At 38.8% G+C, this 17,991-nt stretch overlaps 1 protein-coding gene across 3 annotated transcripts in view; it reads left to right on the plus strand.

The window, feature by feature from the left end:
* MTA3 (metastasis associated 1 family member 3) overlaps positions 1-17,720 on the plus strand; it is a 133,522-nt gene extending 115,802 nt beyond the window's left edge. Inside the window, exons 19-20 of one of the 3 annotated variants that reach the window (XM_030235477.2) lie at positions 3,103-3,130; positions 17,658-17,720. In XM_030235477.2, the coding sequence (XP_030091337.1) occupies positions 3,103-3,130; positions 17,658-17,705 (76 nt within the window). In that variant the 3' untranslated portion in view covers positions 17,706-17,720. Of the gene's footprint in view, positions 1-3,102; positions 3,131-15,356; positions 15,508-17,657 lie in introns of those variants that run through there. The other 2 variants (XM_030235478.2, XM_030235475.2) reach the window with 2 other exon arrangements.
* Positions 17,721-17,991: the final 271 nt, after the last annotated feature.

Genomic DNA, 17,991 nt, shown 5'->3' on the forward strand with positions numbered 1-17,991 from the left:
GAGCTGGGCTAGCTTGCTCTCCTCTGGGCTCTGCAAGTCTCCAGCCTGTAGAGCTCCAAGTGGAAAGCACTGCCTGGTTCTGCTGCTAGGAATGCCCTAATGTCCAAGAGAACAATTAAATGCTCTGTCCTTTGAGGGCAGCTGGAGACAGACAGCAGTCCCTGCCAGGCAGCCTGCCCTGGGATAGAGGATCACACAGCTCAGCACTGCCAGGACAGAGTTGAAAAGCCAAGTTGAATGCAATATAGCTGCAATGGGAAGAGGTGACTAGGGAGGAGATGTTTGAAAAAGCAGCACCCAATTTACCCAGTCCTGACACAGAATGAAAAAAAAACAAAACAAAAGAAGCAACAAATAAGAATGAGCTGCCAGGGAGCAGCCATTAGGTTCTGAATGTATTCTGAACACTCAGGTCAGAAATAATCATCCCATCTAAGGTCACAACTGGTCCTTTAGGGAACTTTTTTTGTACTTCATCAGAATCCAATCTGTTTTATCATGTGAATTTGTTCATTAAAAATACATATAAATACATGTATATGTATTCATACATATACATATGTATAAATACATATACATGTGAATTATAGCAAAAGGAAAAATATTTTTCAGTGTAATTGAAGCCTTCAAAAAAGGAAATATTTTTCAGTATTGTTTGGAACAGTCCACAAAAATTTTCATTTCTCTGTCCTAAAATATTTTTTTGTCTACTGAATTAATGCTTAAGATGGACATTTCTATAAAATATCAAGTAGGGAGTCTAGAGGGTAAATTTTTGCAGAAATTGAGCTTAAAAAGCCAATAATAGATTGTTGATATTTGTGGAAGGGGAAAAAAAGGCGTAATAATAGTGCTCCTAGACTAAAAGAAGAGGTGCCAGTCTATTTTATGTTAATCAAACCCAAGATGCACCTGAGAATTCTCAATTTTATTATTCATCAATAGATAAGGTAAATATCTATTGTTATCTATAAATGTTATTACTATAACATTATTACTTATAATATCTATATATATTAAATATATATTTAATATTTAATATAAATATAAATGATATTATTTATATCATATATTATTATATTTATATTATATATTATATATTATTTATAAATGAATATAAATATATTATTATTTATATATATATATTTTTAATTATATAAATATATATTATTTCTTTATATCTATAAATTTATTTATCTATTTAAAATATCTATCTATTTATTAAATATTTATCACTCCATTTTAGAAGAAAATTTAGTAATATTAATTTTTAATAATCACCATTTCCTCTCTGAATTTAAGCAGCAGTATTATTTCTGTAAAGTTAACTCTTCTGTATCTAATTGCTCACATATTTGAGATATTTGTAGCAATGCATGTGAAATATCAAGAGCAGTGAAAATAACTATGGGAATTATATATCATCTGAGCTTTCCATGGTAACTCTTGGAGTTACCCTAGAATTTTAGGGCAGTGCCCTTCTCTGTACACTCAGGCCACAGGTCAACAATGCCTGCAGGTATTCTTAAAAATTAGTGTGAACTTGTGTATCGTGGAAACACAAAAACTGGAGTTTACATCTGAAGTTGAACATATTTTGGGGTGCTAATCTGCCCCTCTGAGTAGAACAGGAGTGTATTTTATATCAGTTTTAATGCACATCCTCATACAATTCAGCTTTGTTTTTAAGCTGCAGCTATTTAAAAGCCATTTCCTCCCCTGTTGTTTATCAGTTTCTGCACATCTGGGGAAAAATGGCAGCAGAATTTGTGTTTCCCTCCTTCCCAGCCCGATTGCCTCTGCAGAGCTGGCTGCACACTAACACGGTGCTGAGCCCCAGTTCTTACAGCCCAGGGCCACTTTGGGGGACAGACAGAGTTTTTCCATCTGTCTGCACGTTAGAGCCTTGAAGGGATCACCCTCATGAGTTCTGTTATGTCTCTGTGTGGTTATCCTTCTGAATACTGTCAGTGTGCTCAGTGAAGTTTGCCAATGGATAGAGAGCTCCCCAGTTCTGCTATTTCATCTCTAGTGACAACCTGCACTCTTCATTCCAAACCCTCCCTGATGCCTCTGTGAGACCAGCTCCCATGGGATTTCCCTGCCCCTGATCAGGCACAGGCTTACAGCAGGGATTAATCTAGGCAGAAAGCCACATGGCAGTTTGAGAACACTTACCTTTTGACATTACATCGTAATTTTATTGACCTTCACTGAATTTAATATTTTTGTGTTTTTCTTTATTCGTATCCTTTTCAAATGAAAAAGAAATTCTCGTTCCCTACTGTAAAATAACTTGCTTAAGATTTTACTCTGAAGTACAAATCTGTTTACACAAATCATTGAAAAAAATCACTCTTTCAAGAGCCTCATGTTTGTCACTGCTCACCAGAAGAGTGTCTTACTTTTTTTTAATATCCTTAGATATTAGTATTCTCCTAGCACTATGTGCATGCTTGAGGATAAGCCAGAAGTCTCCTAATTATAAAGTATTTTATTCATTTCTTTGTACTAAATTGGCATTGCTATGAGGAAGTCTTTTGGGTGATGTGGATTCTACTGTAGGCCCAATAGAGGTCAACAGAGAAAATTACCATATGTGAGGAACTAAATTCTGTATACAGAATTGCTATTCTGGGAGTGAATAATTGAAAAAAAATTATCATCATGGTCTTCAGAGCCTTAGTAAAATGTAATGTATTGGCCTTATATATCTTGAGTTATATATGATATAAACATAACCTTTGAGTAAAATTAACAGTATTACTGTTGGACCATTCAGTGTCAAGGGGAATATATCTGTTGACAAAAACTTTTCTCACCAGTTCTAGGTATGCAGTGTGCCTCTATTTCCTATACCCATGCTCTGTCCCTAGCAGAGTGCATGTGCATGCCAATGATCACACTTGTGTAGGGACAGCCAAAACACTGGTTGGTAAATGAATTATTTTTTTTTTCAGCATTTGCATTATAAGAAATGTGTGGAAATGTTTGGCTGACTGCGCTATAGCAGCGGATTCTGTGTGCTTTCCCTTCATGGGCCAAAAAGCATATTTGCATATAGATCTGCAGTTGAATGACTCAATGCTTGTTTCCTTTCAGTGCTGAAGCAGTTAGAAACCTTCTCACGGTAAGTGCAACTCCATTGGGAATGAGTTAACTGCAACTGCTAAAATTAGAACATGATCTTTAGCTGTTACCAGCAGCCATGGCTTCCTTCTTTTGCTGATAAAATGATTTGAGAGGCATCCCTGTGGCAGCATTATATAGGCAATTTTCTTATCCCTCACTTCGTGTTCTGTCTCCAAAAGGCAAAATCTTCCCTTGATTTGTTGAGGTGCTATGTAAGGATATCACAACTGCTGTGATAATTACCTGGTACCACTCATTTTTATTTATGCATGTCTCATAGCACACACAAAAAAAGCTTAAAATCCAAAGTTGCATGTCGAGAAAGAAGAGAATGTGAGGCTGACAACCAGCTTCTGCAGAATGTTGAGTCTTGCTGTGCTGTCAGTGGTCTGCTTCTCATGCAGAAGTGGGGGAGAGCCACGCTGGTGCTGATCACCCTTCGTGCTCCTGCACGTGCTGCTGGCCCTCTCTGCAGTGCAGCTTTACCTGTGGAAAGCCCAACCTGTACCTGGAAACACAGACTGAAAACCTGCTGGAACCAGAGCCCGAGTTGTGGGTGACCTGCCCCTGCCCCTTCTCTCTCCCACATGTGTTTTAATCCAGGCTTAGGCAAGGTCATGCACAGTGCTTGAGTGGCAGCACGTTGCCAGGAGAAAAGGGAAAACTGGAGGAGTAAGGCTTTGGTGCCTGGGGTCTGATACACAGTGCAGAGCTGCAGGTCCACATCCCAGCCAGAGTCCCAGGGATAACTGTTCTGCTCCTTCTTCCTCTTCTCATGTACAATTCCTATCACTCAAATGTCCGTGGGTATGTTTACTCTTTCCTTTCCAGCGGGCCCCAGCTGTGCAAAAAAAATTGCACGCCAAAACAAACAAAAGGTATTTTTGGCCTTTGCTTTTTGTAAAGATGAGGCACTTTGATTTGATCCCTTTTTTGAACTACACCACACTTGGATCCTGGGCATAGTGCATTTTCATTTCTTACCTGCATGGCACCATGGCCTTTAGACCCCAGTCCTGTAACCAGCTGCAAGATGATGCCTGGCTGCACTCTTGGAGCATCAGCTGCAAGCCTGACAATGTGATGCACCAGCTCTCTAACAAAAAGCCAAATCAGCCTCTTAGGATGTAATTTTCCATCTCCTTTACTTCTGTTGTATTAGATAGTTGTCATGCATCTTGAAAAGCAGGGATTACAGAATATATCCCTTAGAATTCTGTTTAATCCCTGCTGATAGGATTGCAAATATCTTATTGATTGGCCACGTCTGAGTCCAGGTGAACTGACAGCTCTCTCCAGTCACTGTGACAATACTGTGTGTGAAGAATTCAGGGAAGAATTGTCCTTGCTACAGTTTAGGAGCCATCCTACTTGGTTAGCTTCCATTCAAAGCTGTTTTATGCTCATGAGAGAACATATTAGTTTCTGTAAGATGTTATTTTGATCTTATTTTGTGTGGTCTATTCATGAATGCTGTGCACTGTTCACATCTTATAAACCATGCTTTTCTGAGCCCCAGCTGAGGTACTGTGATATGGAATCACAAGCAGCAGTATAGAAACTGGATCATAATCTCTTACCATTCACTTCTTATTCAGCAGCTTTCACGGGTCTAAAGACATTTTTTTTCTTTCAGTGTTTACCTACATGATTTTTTCCTGTTGGACTCTTTATAGTACCTACTAAATCAAAGTAGCACTATTGTGATAATGCAAATGGTTTTTTTTAAAAGCAGGTTCATTCCATGGAACTAAAACAACTCATTTGAAGAATGTGAATATTTTTTAAACTTAGGGAAGCATGGCTATATATAAGGAAAACATGTTCACAAAAACCCCTCAGAGCTCAGTGTAAGTTGTGCCATCGGATAGAGCTGGGAGATTTGGAAAACACATGCTGTTATGGGATTTGTTTTGTCAGTCTTCAGGGCAAATGGAATACCATCCCATTCTGGTTTGGAGCTGTGGATTTATCTTCTCCCCATTGAAATGGAGTTTCAGTGGCACTGCAGTAAGCTGCTTGCCATGTCTGAAGCCACATGGCAGTGGAAGGATGTTGCAGTGTTGGGAGCACTTGCCTAGGACCTGGAAAACCATGATCCAGTTCCTTGCTTCCTCATAGACCTCCCATAAGATGTCAGTCAGGTCTTTTAAGTCTGTATCTCCAAGCATGTATATACCTAACTCAGACACAAAATTAAGAAGGTGCTTAAGTGCTTGCTTGAAGATTTGGAGGCAAAGAACAGGTAACACCTATTCTGAAGAATCAGATGAAGCCTTCTCATTCTTCCAGAGCACAGCTCCACACAGAGAAGGTCAGGAGCCTTAGAGGGGATCTTCTTTCAAAGAAAATTCTTTACCTTTATTGGTAATCAAGTCTCATGGAAATGCCACCCACAGGAATCCAGAAGCTGTTGACTGAAACTGGATGATTTGTTAGTTTCAGAGCTGTCTGCCCTGATTAGCAGGTGAAAATTAATTAGCACACAGCTTTGGTGATGACTGCAGGGAGGCTGAGGCTAGGAACAGATGGCTGTAAATGACCTAGTTACTGCTGCCTGAAAAGTCACACCTTTGGCTCTTGTGAAATGATCCTGCTCTGTTGTGAGCAGAAATTCAAATATGCTGCCTCTCCAGGGGAGCTTAGATACCAAAGTTTGCTTTGCTATTACATCTTAGGTCAGAGCTTGAATGTGGCTAATTCACATGGCTCAGCTAAAAAACAAAGGCACATTTATGAGGGTCATTCAGCCACTTGCAATCTTCTCCACTTCTACTGACAATTCATACAGTAGGTGCAGAAATAGCCACAAAATTTTATATTTGGGAAGGGAAATACAATTTCCAAAATGAGCCTTTTTGTAACATTTTGTTGTCTTGGGAAACTTGGGAGGGAAAGAAAACCTCAGCAATTTATATGAAATACAAGGATGATAAATGCATTAAGGATTGCCTTAAACATAGATGTGCTGGAGAAGCTCCTATATAAGAACTTGACTTTTCCAAAACCCTTGTCTTCTTTGCTGGACCTTGCAGACCCAATTCAGCAGAGCCCTTAAATCCATTCCTGAGCTCAGTCCATCAACTCGAGTACACCCAATACACCCTGCATGTCTGAGGTTAGGTTGGGATGCCATGCATCTTTAACCTGTTCTTTTAACCCCTTTTCTTATGGTTCTTGACAAATTTAGAGTTTCCTGCAGTATGGTTGGCAATTTTAAAAGGTTTTTTTTTTTTTTCAGAAGCTGTTTTTTGTGTTTGCACAGAGGATTTGATGTAGCTGAACCCAATCCTCTTTATTGAATGTTTTTACTGAAAGTCTCAGGGCTCAGCTTTTTGTTAGCTTGCTGCTTAGCTTTTTCCTAAATCCTCATACCCAGTGGGAATGTGTCATCTTGTAATATTTGGCTGCCTTCTATTGTGGGAGTTAAAACCAATTTGGTTTTGAACAAGAAGAAATTTTTCTATAAATAAGCATCTTTATGGGAAACCAATTTCTCTGGCAAAACTCTGGGAAACAATCAAAGCAAAATAAAAATGCAAACTTGTCACACCAACATACTTAATATGAAAGGAAAGATAGAGACAACATTAATTATACAATTGTTACCTATAGTGAGGCTAGAGTAACATCAGCTTTGGGCTGAAATTAGTCCACTCACACCATTCTTATGCATAAACCCTGTTAGTTTTTCACATTAGATCTTAGATATTGATGATTGTAATCCTCAAATACTGTTCAGTACCACTGTTAGATATATTTTTCACTTTTTATGGTTCCTCTGCTATGTGAGCACCATAGCAGCTGGACACAGAGTTTAGAATTATTTCATCTAAAGGCAGAGAAATACACAGCAATAATGTACACGTAGGCAGGGAAACTATGTAAATCCTGTGGTGAGCACATTGTTGCTAAAGTTAAATAGCAAAAAAGAATATAAAATTGTACTGTGGTGAATATGTTCAAAAATGTGATGTCAGTGATCCTCACTGTCTTAAAATTCACACAGAACTGCCCACTAAATTTAACTTCTAAGTTGTCCTTTATCAGAGTCTTCATTTCAAATTACAGATAGAGGATTTAATTCTGAATTAGTCCATATGTCATTGTACCTATTTAATCATTCATTCTCAATACTTTCCCTGACAATTTGGGTTTTTTTTAAACTCATGACCCTCTGGCATAAATGTAGGTAAGGCTGTGGAAAAACAAGTGTTAGTTGGTCTCTTTTTGTGAAAAAAGCTTGCATAAGTACCTACATAGGCATTTTAAATATAAAATACCATGGAGAACATATTGACTGTGACTGTGAAAGTCAATCAGAGAGATAACTAACAGCTCTTGTCAAACATCTAAGGAGATTTGACTGTCTGTTTTTGTAACTTGTGCTATGAGTAGAGGCTAAAATATTTACTTGATTAAAATACTATTCAAGCGTTTTTCTTGTGAAGAAAATACAGATCCAAACTTTAAAATTCCGAGGTTGCCTCTTGTTGTGAGATACCAGACAAGTAATTTAATTCAGCCTTTCTCTAGCCCCACCATTTTGTCTGTAAGCTTGAGTGTACACCTACTCTTTAGGATGCTGTGCAGTTTTTAATTAGCCAGTCCAAGAACTATGAGATACTGGTGTGAAAAGTGCTGGCCATAAATGTGGAGAGCAGGATGAGTGGCAGAAAATGAACTTGAATAGACCTTTGGTCACATAAATATTATTAAAAAATTTTAAAAATCTTCAACCTTTGACATGAAAACGACCCTAGAAATCAGCATCAAATCATTCTGTGGCAAAGCTTTCCTCTGTGGATGCCACACTACAGATTTCTAATCCATGTTCTGCACTGGAGCTTCTGTCTGTAGAGAAATGCTGATTATGCAAGAGGTTGATGGTGTGAAGCAATGCCCCAGGGGATGGGCTTGTGAGGGAACTTTGGCTCTCCAGCTGTTTCTGGTAAGACTGAATGATTTTTATTTTTCAGCCCTTGCTTAATAGCAAGTATCCAGGATGCCAAGAACCTCCTCCAAATATACCCTATTGGCACATATGTTATTCCATGAAAAGTGTATGCATGATTGATAAAATGGAAGCATACTGTCAATCTTTTTGAGCCTCAGGTAATGTTATAAGCTGTAATATTCTAAATCACAATTTTTCAGGCTAAAAACTTCATTATATAAACAAGGTAAGAAAAGACAGAAAAATACTAATGATATTGTAGAAGTATAGTATCTTTTTTTTTTTCCTATGAAAAATATAAAAGGGAGTTTTCTGTTATCTTGGACTTAAATAAGCATGTTTAGTTGACACAATATTTTTGAAAGTTTTCAATGCAGTATTTAACCTTGCTGGGGAAGTGACACTTAATTCTTGTAGCTCAAGGCCAGAAACAGAAGTTGTATGTTCTATACCTTTTTGTCATCTTAGAGTCTGGGATAATGCTGAAATTGTGAATTAATATGCAAAGTTTTTGGGGAGTAGTTGAAAACAACATTGTGTTCCACTGTTAGCCAGCTTGCTCTGATGCACCTTCTCTTTAGGTTCTTGCTTGTCTCAGGAAAAATTAAATGTTGCCAGATGAGTAAATTTTTCATCTCATAGCAGGTGATGTTTAATCAATATAAAGAACAGCTGCAGAATAAATAGATTGTTTTGAAAATTCCTCTTGGTAGAGTAGGAATTCTTCTTCACCCAGCTGATATAGTTAGGAAGAATAAAGGATTTGCCTTGAAATCTGCTGGTTGTGCCTGTGAGCTGTGGAAGGATTTCTGGCTCCCTGGATTCCCAGAATGCTGGTGTATTGACACATCTGCAGTGATCTTGTGTGTCCTTCCCAGGGAGGAGATGTTAACCCTTTATTGGATAAAGCAGACTTCCTGCCTTGCAGGCTCTGCAGGGTAAGGTAACTAAGGGAAGGCTAATGAATTTCAGATACAGTGCAGAGCAGCTGTCCTGTAGCTCAGGTTACAAGCCTGAGCCATTGTTTTGTTTGAAGGAGTATGAATAATTTACTTTTTTACCCATTCCATCAAGCTTCCTTTGCTAGGACTTAGTTTTATTCCACTCTACAAGGTTGGATAGTGGTAAAATGCCATGAATTCCAAGACAGGCTTTTCTCCCTTCCTTGAGGGAAGGACTGTTTAAGGAACTTGGCTCTGCCATCATCACTGCTGTGTGTGAGGCACTGTCCCTGCTGATCTCACAGAGCTCCACCCAAAACACAGGGCAAGTCCATGCTCACTCTGTGTGAATGTGGTGTCCATCATTCCTACCAACTGGATCACAGGGTTTTCTAGCTCTTTCTACCCCTGGTAGGGCCTCTGTGCTTCTGGCTTTTGTGAGAAGTCAGCCTTGCACCCAAACTGATGTGTCACCTTTGTTGCCTCAGCAGTAGGTGACCTTAGCCTCTTGGTGCTAAATACCAAGCTCACAGATGAACTGAGAGGACAATCCTCCTTAATTCCTTCTCTACTAAACCACTTTAGAATATCAAGGAAATATTTTCAGGGGAAATAAAAATGTGGAAAAATCTCTTGAGCTAGGTGATTATTCCAAAAGCCATGACAGTTGTTTGCAATTAAACTGTATAGAAATAATTTCCACAGTAGATATTTCAATAGTCGATTGACCTGTTCTAGGCATGCATCTCTTCTAGAAATGCACATAAAGAGATGTTTCTGCTCCAAGGTGATTTTGATTTAAATCAGCAGCAGGTAGAAAGAGACAGAGGTGGCTTGTGCCATACAGTAGGTCAGGCATGACACAGTCATAGAAGTCTGTGCTTTAAACCCTTGACCTGGGATTTTTCCTCCCAATAAAGAAAATGTTTTAACCCCATTATTAAGGGCCTTCTATATATACATGGTAGCTGTAAGCTGTTGCTTTGAAACACAAAACATCAGAGAAGCCCTCAAGGTGATGCAGTACTTGAAAAAATACATTATCTTAAGCTGCTTAGGAAGATCTGATGCTGTAATTAGTAAGTGATGTGTCTAAAAGTTATTGTTCATAGAGAATGGTCTTGCTCCATAAGAATTGATAAAATATTGGAAGATAAACACTAGCAAAAGAAAACATTTCCTTGCTAGGAGGAGAAAAATAAGATAAGCTCTTAAAACACTTAAATAATGTTGGCATGTCTACAGCAGCACCTCTTTAATCTCATAAAGGTTATATCACTCTATCTGCCATCTGTATGGGTTTTATAATGCAGCTTTGTGGCTCATGGCAACAGCCTTCCAATAGCCCCATGCTTATTAAAGTCTTCCATTATGTTTTTATAAATTAACATTTCCTAAGGCCCTTATTTTTAAAAGGTGCATCAGTGTCAACCCACTTCTGCCTTCCAAAACTATTTTTAACTAGTTTCTATCATGCTGAGGTTCAATTAAAATTTTAATGCAATATGGGAAAGCTTCATCCTGAAAGTGTTGAGGGGGAAAACAAAGTCTAAAGCAGCGAGCCAAAGAATGAAATAAAATACTTCTCATTTGCACACAGGTAGAAATGTAGGAAGTGCTGTGAGTCCTTCAGTCAGTAACATATCAGGTTTCTAAGGATCTGTGCCTACAGCTTCACCCCAGTTAAATTCTCTTTCAGCAAGTAGCACTGCACACATTTTGGCATTTCTCTATGTTTAAAACCTGTTGAAATGAATAAAAAGCCTACTAGCCTTCTAAGATAGTACCCCCTCCTGTAATTTAATTCACTGAATAGTTAAAATATACCTCTGGATAAAAGAAGCCCTCAGAGAAATAAATTATTATTTAATCTAATAACCACCAAGGAATTATGGTTATTCTTTTAAATAGTTGTTTTTTCTAAGGGGCCTTGAATTTGCACTTTCAAAATTAAAATTTACAATGTACAAAATTTATATTGCCCTGGAGCAGAAGTAACTTCACAAACATTTCTCTAGAATACATTTTTTTCTTATCTTTTAGTCTTGTTTTCTTTCTGAATGGCTCTGTGGTTAGACTGATTGCAAGTTTCACACATAATTTGTGCCAGAACACAAAATTCTGCCAGTGTTGCCAGTATTTATGCATCTAGTACATTTATGTTGCTGTTTACACTTGGAAAGTCATAGCAGAATACTCTACCCCAGAGGAGAGATTATCTGGGATTTCAACTATGATTGTGCAGGAAATCAGTTCTCTTGTGCCTCCTGCTGACCTGGGGGTGTTCCTTGTGCTACCAGCAATTGGATAACAACACATTTCCACAGCACCAGTTCTTACACATGAGGATGTTGCTCAAATGGCATCAGTCTAAGAAAGAATCAGGCAAAAATATCGAACTAATTTAGGGAGAGTGGGGAAAACACAACAGTGTCCTTGAGCTTCAGACTCTGTAGCCAGGTTTGTATTAGGTCATTAGTGTATTTTTAGGGGAAACAGAGCACCAAAAGCAATTCTGGACCTTGGTATTTAAGAAGAGTCATGGGCATCTCACAAGTGCATGTATGTTGAAGGCAATTCCTCTTCCTAGGAAAAGGTTTCTTTCAAAACAAGGTTTGTCATCTGCTGAAATATCAGCAGGCATTTGCATGCAATTAATTTCTTTCACTGTATAACATCTTGCATGACTTGTATTTATTTAATATTGCTTCTTAAGCCCTGTTGGTACAGTTGATAAGACCAAAGTCAGAGTACTCATCACAACTCTGAGTCCAGTGCAGAGGAGGCAACACGGATGCACAACAGTTTATATATAGCACAGTGACAGTCTATACCAACAAACTTAAAGCAGGCAATGCCTTCCAGTCCTACTAGGAAAGGCTTGAAAACACATTCTTGACTGATGCCAGTTGGAGGCCTCTCTTTATTCTTATCAAGTTTAAAAATTGATGCTGTTTTAGCGTGCGGCAGAACTAGAGAAGGGAACTTTGAGTCAGCTTTTGCAAATGTGAAATTTTGCTCCCAGTTATCCTATTCCTGAGAAATCTGGACAGAATAGATTATATAGGATTGTGCTTCACTTCAGCAGATGGTGAGTTACATGGAACACACTTGGATCCTGAGAAAGGCTTGGTTAATTATAATGAGTAGCCCAATTAAATTTAAGCATGGCATAAATGCCCTGTACAGCCTAACTATTATTTCTACCCATGAGCTGCCAGTCTGTGTATGAGACTTGAACAGAGTTTTCATCTAGACCTTTAGTAAGGACCTCTAGACCTTATTTACATTTCCACATTTCCCTGACTATGTACCAGGGGTCTTGTGTACCTTTATCTGCAGTTAATAATCAAAGTGTCATGCAGACATAAAAAATGTGTATTATTCCTACATTACACCAGTGCATCACATTTTACTTAAAAATGAGCACAGTGGGCTTTATATACTGATTCCCTATTAAATATTTATCTCATTCCCATACCTTTGGTCTCAAGAAGACTAGAAATTCAAAGCAAAGGCTTTAAAATACTTTTGAATTAGCATTTCAAGCCTGTAATGCCTTATGCTTCAAGAACTAGTACAAAAGTCAAAGAAAAAAACCCAGGGAAAATGGCAATTAATCTGTCCTAACAACTGCAAAGGATGTTACCAATGATACTGATATTAAAGCCATTTATTGCCATTGCCAGATAAAAGCTTTAAGTAATTAAAACATATGGCTGGTATTAACTGAAAGAGGGACAGGAAATTGAGCATTAAAATTGACTCTGCCCTTAGTTCAGTGTATCTTTGGGGGAGGGCAAAGTGCTATGAGTGAAAGGGTGACAACAATTTTATCTTTGAATATCCTGGTTTTTGTCTCCTATAATTTCAACCTGCATGTTTAAGTGCTAAAAAGACTCTGAAGAATTATGAAACCTGATGAATGTGTCTCAAAAAGCTAGATTGTATTTAGATGCTAAATTCTTCGGCGTAAAGATTCTACCTTCTATAAATTTTGCAGTAAAAAGAACAGTTTTGGCTTTTAGAGAAATGGTTGTTTAAATATAACATGTAATGGCAGTCAGTGGAAATTTCCATTCTTCCAGTTTTATTTCTGAAAGGCTTTCTGATCCCAGAAAACTAATTTCTGGAAGCATTTTCACAATCCTGTTTAAGCAGAAATGCTGGATTGCCTTTTAAGAGTGCCTAGCAGATTAGTTTTTCTGACAGACTATATAGAGCTAGTTTCTTTGATACTCAGTGAGGAGTTTACTCTGTTTGTGGCTTGCTTGATATAATAATGTGATGACCTTTTTCTTCTGCCTTTCTTTGTGTTGGTTTTGAACCAGTGTTTAATGGGAATAACTGTTTCTTTTACTTTACTGTCCATACAAAATAATGACAAATTGTAATCTCAAATCCTTTACTGTCTTTACATGTCGTGTCAGCTGCAAATTACTTTCATAAGCAGGACCCTCCAGGCAGTTTATAAAGTTGCCTTATAAAAAATTCAGAAGGGTAAACAATGATCTAGTATTATTTGAACCTTGGGTTTCTCAAATGATTAATGACCATATTCCTTCTGTAAATAAATACAAAATTTTGCAAACAAATACATCAGAAAGGATCCACTTCTGTAAGGTTTTGCAGAGATGGTCCCCCTTGGATTGGTGTGGCTAATAGCTATTGTCCATTCACATGAATTCATAAAGCCTGGCTATCTCATTATTTTAGATAGACACATTTCTGCCAGTCTGAGATGGCATTTCTATGGTTTTACCATTCTGGAAGGTATGCAATATATTTGCAATCAGTTTAATATCTTTTTTGGCCTTATTTAAGGTGACCATATAAAGTGAACACTCAAGCAATAAATTTTTTTTCTCAGTGGGATTGTGTGAAAAGCTGAAACCGAACTTTCTGGTGATTCCTTTTCTTCTGTTTTGCTTAATGCTGAATGGTGCTAAACCCTAATTTGGTATTCCAGGACATGAAGACATCCTTCTTTCAAAAGGGAGTACATTTCTGAACCTTTGAAATATATTAACCAAAACAGATGTATTTTTCAGGCTTCCTTTAACCTCTGATAGCAGAGTATATTCTTCTGCTTTTTGCATGTTTGTTTTTTTTTTTTTCCCTTATGTTCTCTCTGTGGCCCAGTTAACATGGAAGCTTACCTCCCTGGGGAGCACTCAACCTGTAACTAACCAGTAACAAACTAGTGTTTGAAATTTAATAAGCAAATTGCTATTTTAGAATTCAATAGAATTTATTTACAGCTGATCATGCATTTTCAATGTCATGTGCCACCATTTTTTAGTTTCAGAGGTAACAGCCCACTTAGATGAAAGGGAAAAACCACTCCTTGAGTTACCATCTCAGAACCTTGATGCAGGTAGGCACCTCATCACCCTGTAGTTTGTAGGTCACATTTTCAAGTCAAAAAGTCTGAATTAGAAAGCCTGGTCTCATTAAGTATTAGAGGCCCCCGTATGCTCATTTCCATAAGCTCAAAATCCCTAAAATTTGTGAAACTACCTGAATGAAGGCTGGGATTCTTGAGTAAATTCAGAAAATAGGTCATTTTCCAGCAGCATCTAATGTTCAGGTCTCTGCCAATTAAGATGGTGCTTGGCATACTCTGTGTGTACCTTTTCTGTATTTTCTGATACCATACCCTGGATACCCTCAGCATTGTGGTTATTGACTTATAATAGTAAAGAGACAGAGCAGTTGAAACATAGCAAGTATTTATGCTTCAAAATTAACTATCCTTGGATATTTAGGATTACAGTACCAACAACATGGCCACTTGGAGTTAATATGTTTCATTTATCAGCTGAAATTCAAAAATGAAAGTGAATTTACTGCACCTGAGTGGCCCTAGTAAAAATGCCCAGAGCTCTGGGTCATGTCTGCGGAAGTGGTACAGTGTAAATAACAACAATTGCTCCCACTTTTACAGAGGTAGCACGTTCATTGGGTGCTAACACAGTCCTTTTTCTGAGGTCCTTCATTCCAGTATTGATATCACACGTGAGGATTCACTGCCTGGGCATTCTGGCCCAAGATTTCATGTAATTAAATATTATTATTCAAGTATTATCTAACACCAATCCACTTTTTGATGAACCATTATCAGACAAGTCTGAATCATCAGTTGCTGGACAGGGCTGACTCTTGTTGGCTGCAAGTCTCTTTTCCATGAACTAGCCCTCCTGCTCTGGTAAGAGTATTTGTTATGTTTGTTATCAGCTCTTGTGCAGTCTTCTGTTAAAGACTGAGATTTATCTCTACTGTTGTCTCTCTCTTCCTTCCCTCCTTTCCTCCTTCCCTCCTTACAGAAAAATCCGTAAGAAGTTCACCAGGTCACAGCTGAAAAGAGCTTCCAGAACACCTTGTTCTCCGATCATTGCAAAGACAAAGTCTCTCATGAACAATAGGCAGGCCCGAACAGAGCCAGGACCCATCATACAATGAAGACATAACAGCATCAGCACCATAATAATGTCAAAGTCATGTTCAATTGTGAATGCAGACATAACAGGACTTCCCACATCTCTGAGACAGAACTGTTGTGTGGACATATTGTGGCCGGGTTCTGTGTTCTGGGCAGGATCCAACAGCAGCCCTTGTTCTCCCTCCTCTCTGCAAGGGCTACTCCTGGTTCACTGTGCAGGCCTGTCCCAATTCCCTCTGCTCCCAGACAACTCTGCTGGCTGGTCAGGGAGGGGCTGTTTGCACTGGTCCCACTGAATGGATGCAGAGCCCACCCATCACATTTGTCTATGCCTTCTTGTGGCTCAGCAAAAAATATGCAGCTTTCAAAACCATTGCAGTGTCTTTAAAATGGGATTTAGCCTTGAGGTGTTGCATTTTCAAACAGAACTGCAAACTTGGAGTGTTCATATTTTTCAGTATTGGCTTGAGTCACCTTGGGTTTGATTTTCTATACTGATGTCCACAAGGACAAGGTATTGTTCAGCAGTTCTGAAACTTAGACTGAATTAGGAAATTTCCATAATTAGTGTCCAATTCTGAAAATGTTTGCCATATTAGCTTTGTTTAAAATCCTGGAAAGTATTGTTTGTGACAGTAAATATCCAGCTGGACTAGGTGCATGTGTAGGAACTGGTCCCATTGTCTCTGTATTTGAAAGCATCTGCCTATTTCTTTGGGTATTTTTTGCATTTCTTGAAGCCTATTCTGAATAGTGAAAACCAGCAGAACACCATTCCCAGAAGACATGAAGAAACAGATTATTTCCTATTAGTAATGTCTCTCCACAAAATAATTTCTACATTTTTATATGTCTGGATAAAGACGTCTTGCAGAATGCTTTGAATTCATAAATGTAAGGCTACAGATGGATACTTACCATGGAGAGATGATGTGCCTTTTGAAACTTCTTGTAGGAAACTGTCAGTCTCCCTGAAGGTGGGAATGGCAACAGAGGCAGGTCTTTTATTTCTACTCAGGTACTTACAGGTGAACAATCTCTGCCCTACTTTGAAATCCAGAGAAATCCAGTGTGGAGCACTGCTGTGTGAACCTAGTTGGGATATATCAATCATCTGAGGCAAGTTGTCCTTCAATAGGTTTGGATTCCATGTGGTCAGACACTGAACCCATCATAGATGAGCTTCAAGACTTTTTTTTTCCCTCTCTGTTTACTAGATAGCTCCAACAGCATAGTACAGGTGTGAGGTTTTCATCCAGTTGTGGGCATGCACCCAGCTTTGTGGTTAGAAAGACAAGGATGTAAGTGACATCTCATACTTCTGGGTGATCCCCCCAAAATTATTTCCCCCCGATGAATTTTATTGTTTCAGTCTGAAAGAGCATGTGTGATCTCAGCCTAAAGCTAGCCATGCTCTCCATGTAGAATTTTGAGCTCCTAAGACAGTGACCCAGGTGCTTCCTCAAAGAAGAGAGCACTCTGACCTCTTGAAGGGACTTGCTGATGATTTTCCATGATGATGGAGCCAGGTCTTGTCCGCTGTTCTTCACCAGCAAGGATAGGGTGGATATGAAGGGAGGTTTATGACAAGGAGTCCTTGCTCCTAGAGCCCTGAACAGTTTAGTGAATGTCATTGATTCAGATTCAGTTGGAGAAGACCTGGGATTCATCTACCTACAGTACTTTCCAGTAGCCACTGAAATGTGTGGCTCTGGGAGCCTTCTAGGCACCGGATCTGCACTTTCCTCTAAACAGGAGGGCTTTTTATCAGATAGCTGAGTGGAGACAACCTACTCTTATTAGTCAGAATTGCCTTTATTAACTGCAACATATGGAAACACCTTCTGTATAATAGCTTCCTCACCCATTAGAATAAAGGGAACATGATTATTCAGCAATCTGTTTGACTGAAAGTATGAAAAACATGAACATAATGAGCTTTGTCTCCCTCAGACATCACTGAAATCACACACAGCAGACTCATTTTCAAAGTGTTGTTAGCTGTACGGTGGTAGATTTTTTTACCCTGCCTTATTAAGCTTGTACTCAAATGATTTCTTTAAGTCAGTGTGCTCCAGTGTCTAGACAGTATTTTGTAGAATCTCTGTGTGTTCCTGCTTTTGACAAAAGTATTAGTGTCTGTAATAGTCTGATGTGAAGTCATTTTTTCTTCTTTCCCTCTGAGGAGAGAGAGACTGGTAACACAGATCCCTGTCAGCAGCCAGCTGCCTGATACCATTATCTTTTGCATCAAAGAGCCAAGGTAAGGAAGAATCCTTTGCAGCTCCAAGCTGAGGTGCTTCCTCTGGATCCACTGGATATAATGTTCCACCTCTGCCCAGCAGAGCCATTCCCCAGGTTGCAACAGCCCAACCTTGGGGTGGGTAAGGCGTGGAGGAGACTGATATGTGGAACAACTTCTGCTCTGTCCTTCAACAGTTCTGCATGCAGCTGCAGGGAGACATCCTCCCTCCTACACTGCACACAGTGCACAGAGAAACTGCACACCAGGCATTGCA

Source organism: Serinus canaria, chromosome 3 (genome assembly GCF_022539315.1).
Source record: "Serinus canaria isolate serCan28SL12 chromosome 3, serCan2020, whole genome shotgun sequence".
NCBI lineage: Eukaryota > Metazoa > Chordata > Aves > Passeriformes > Fringillidae > Serinus > Serinus canaria.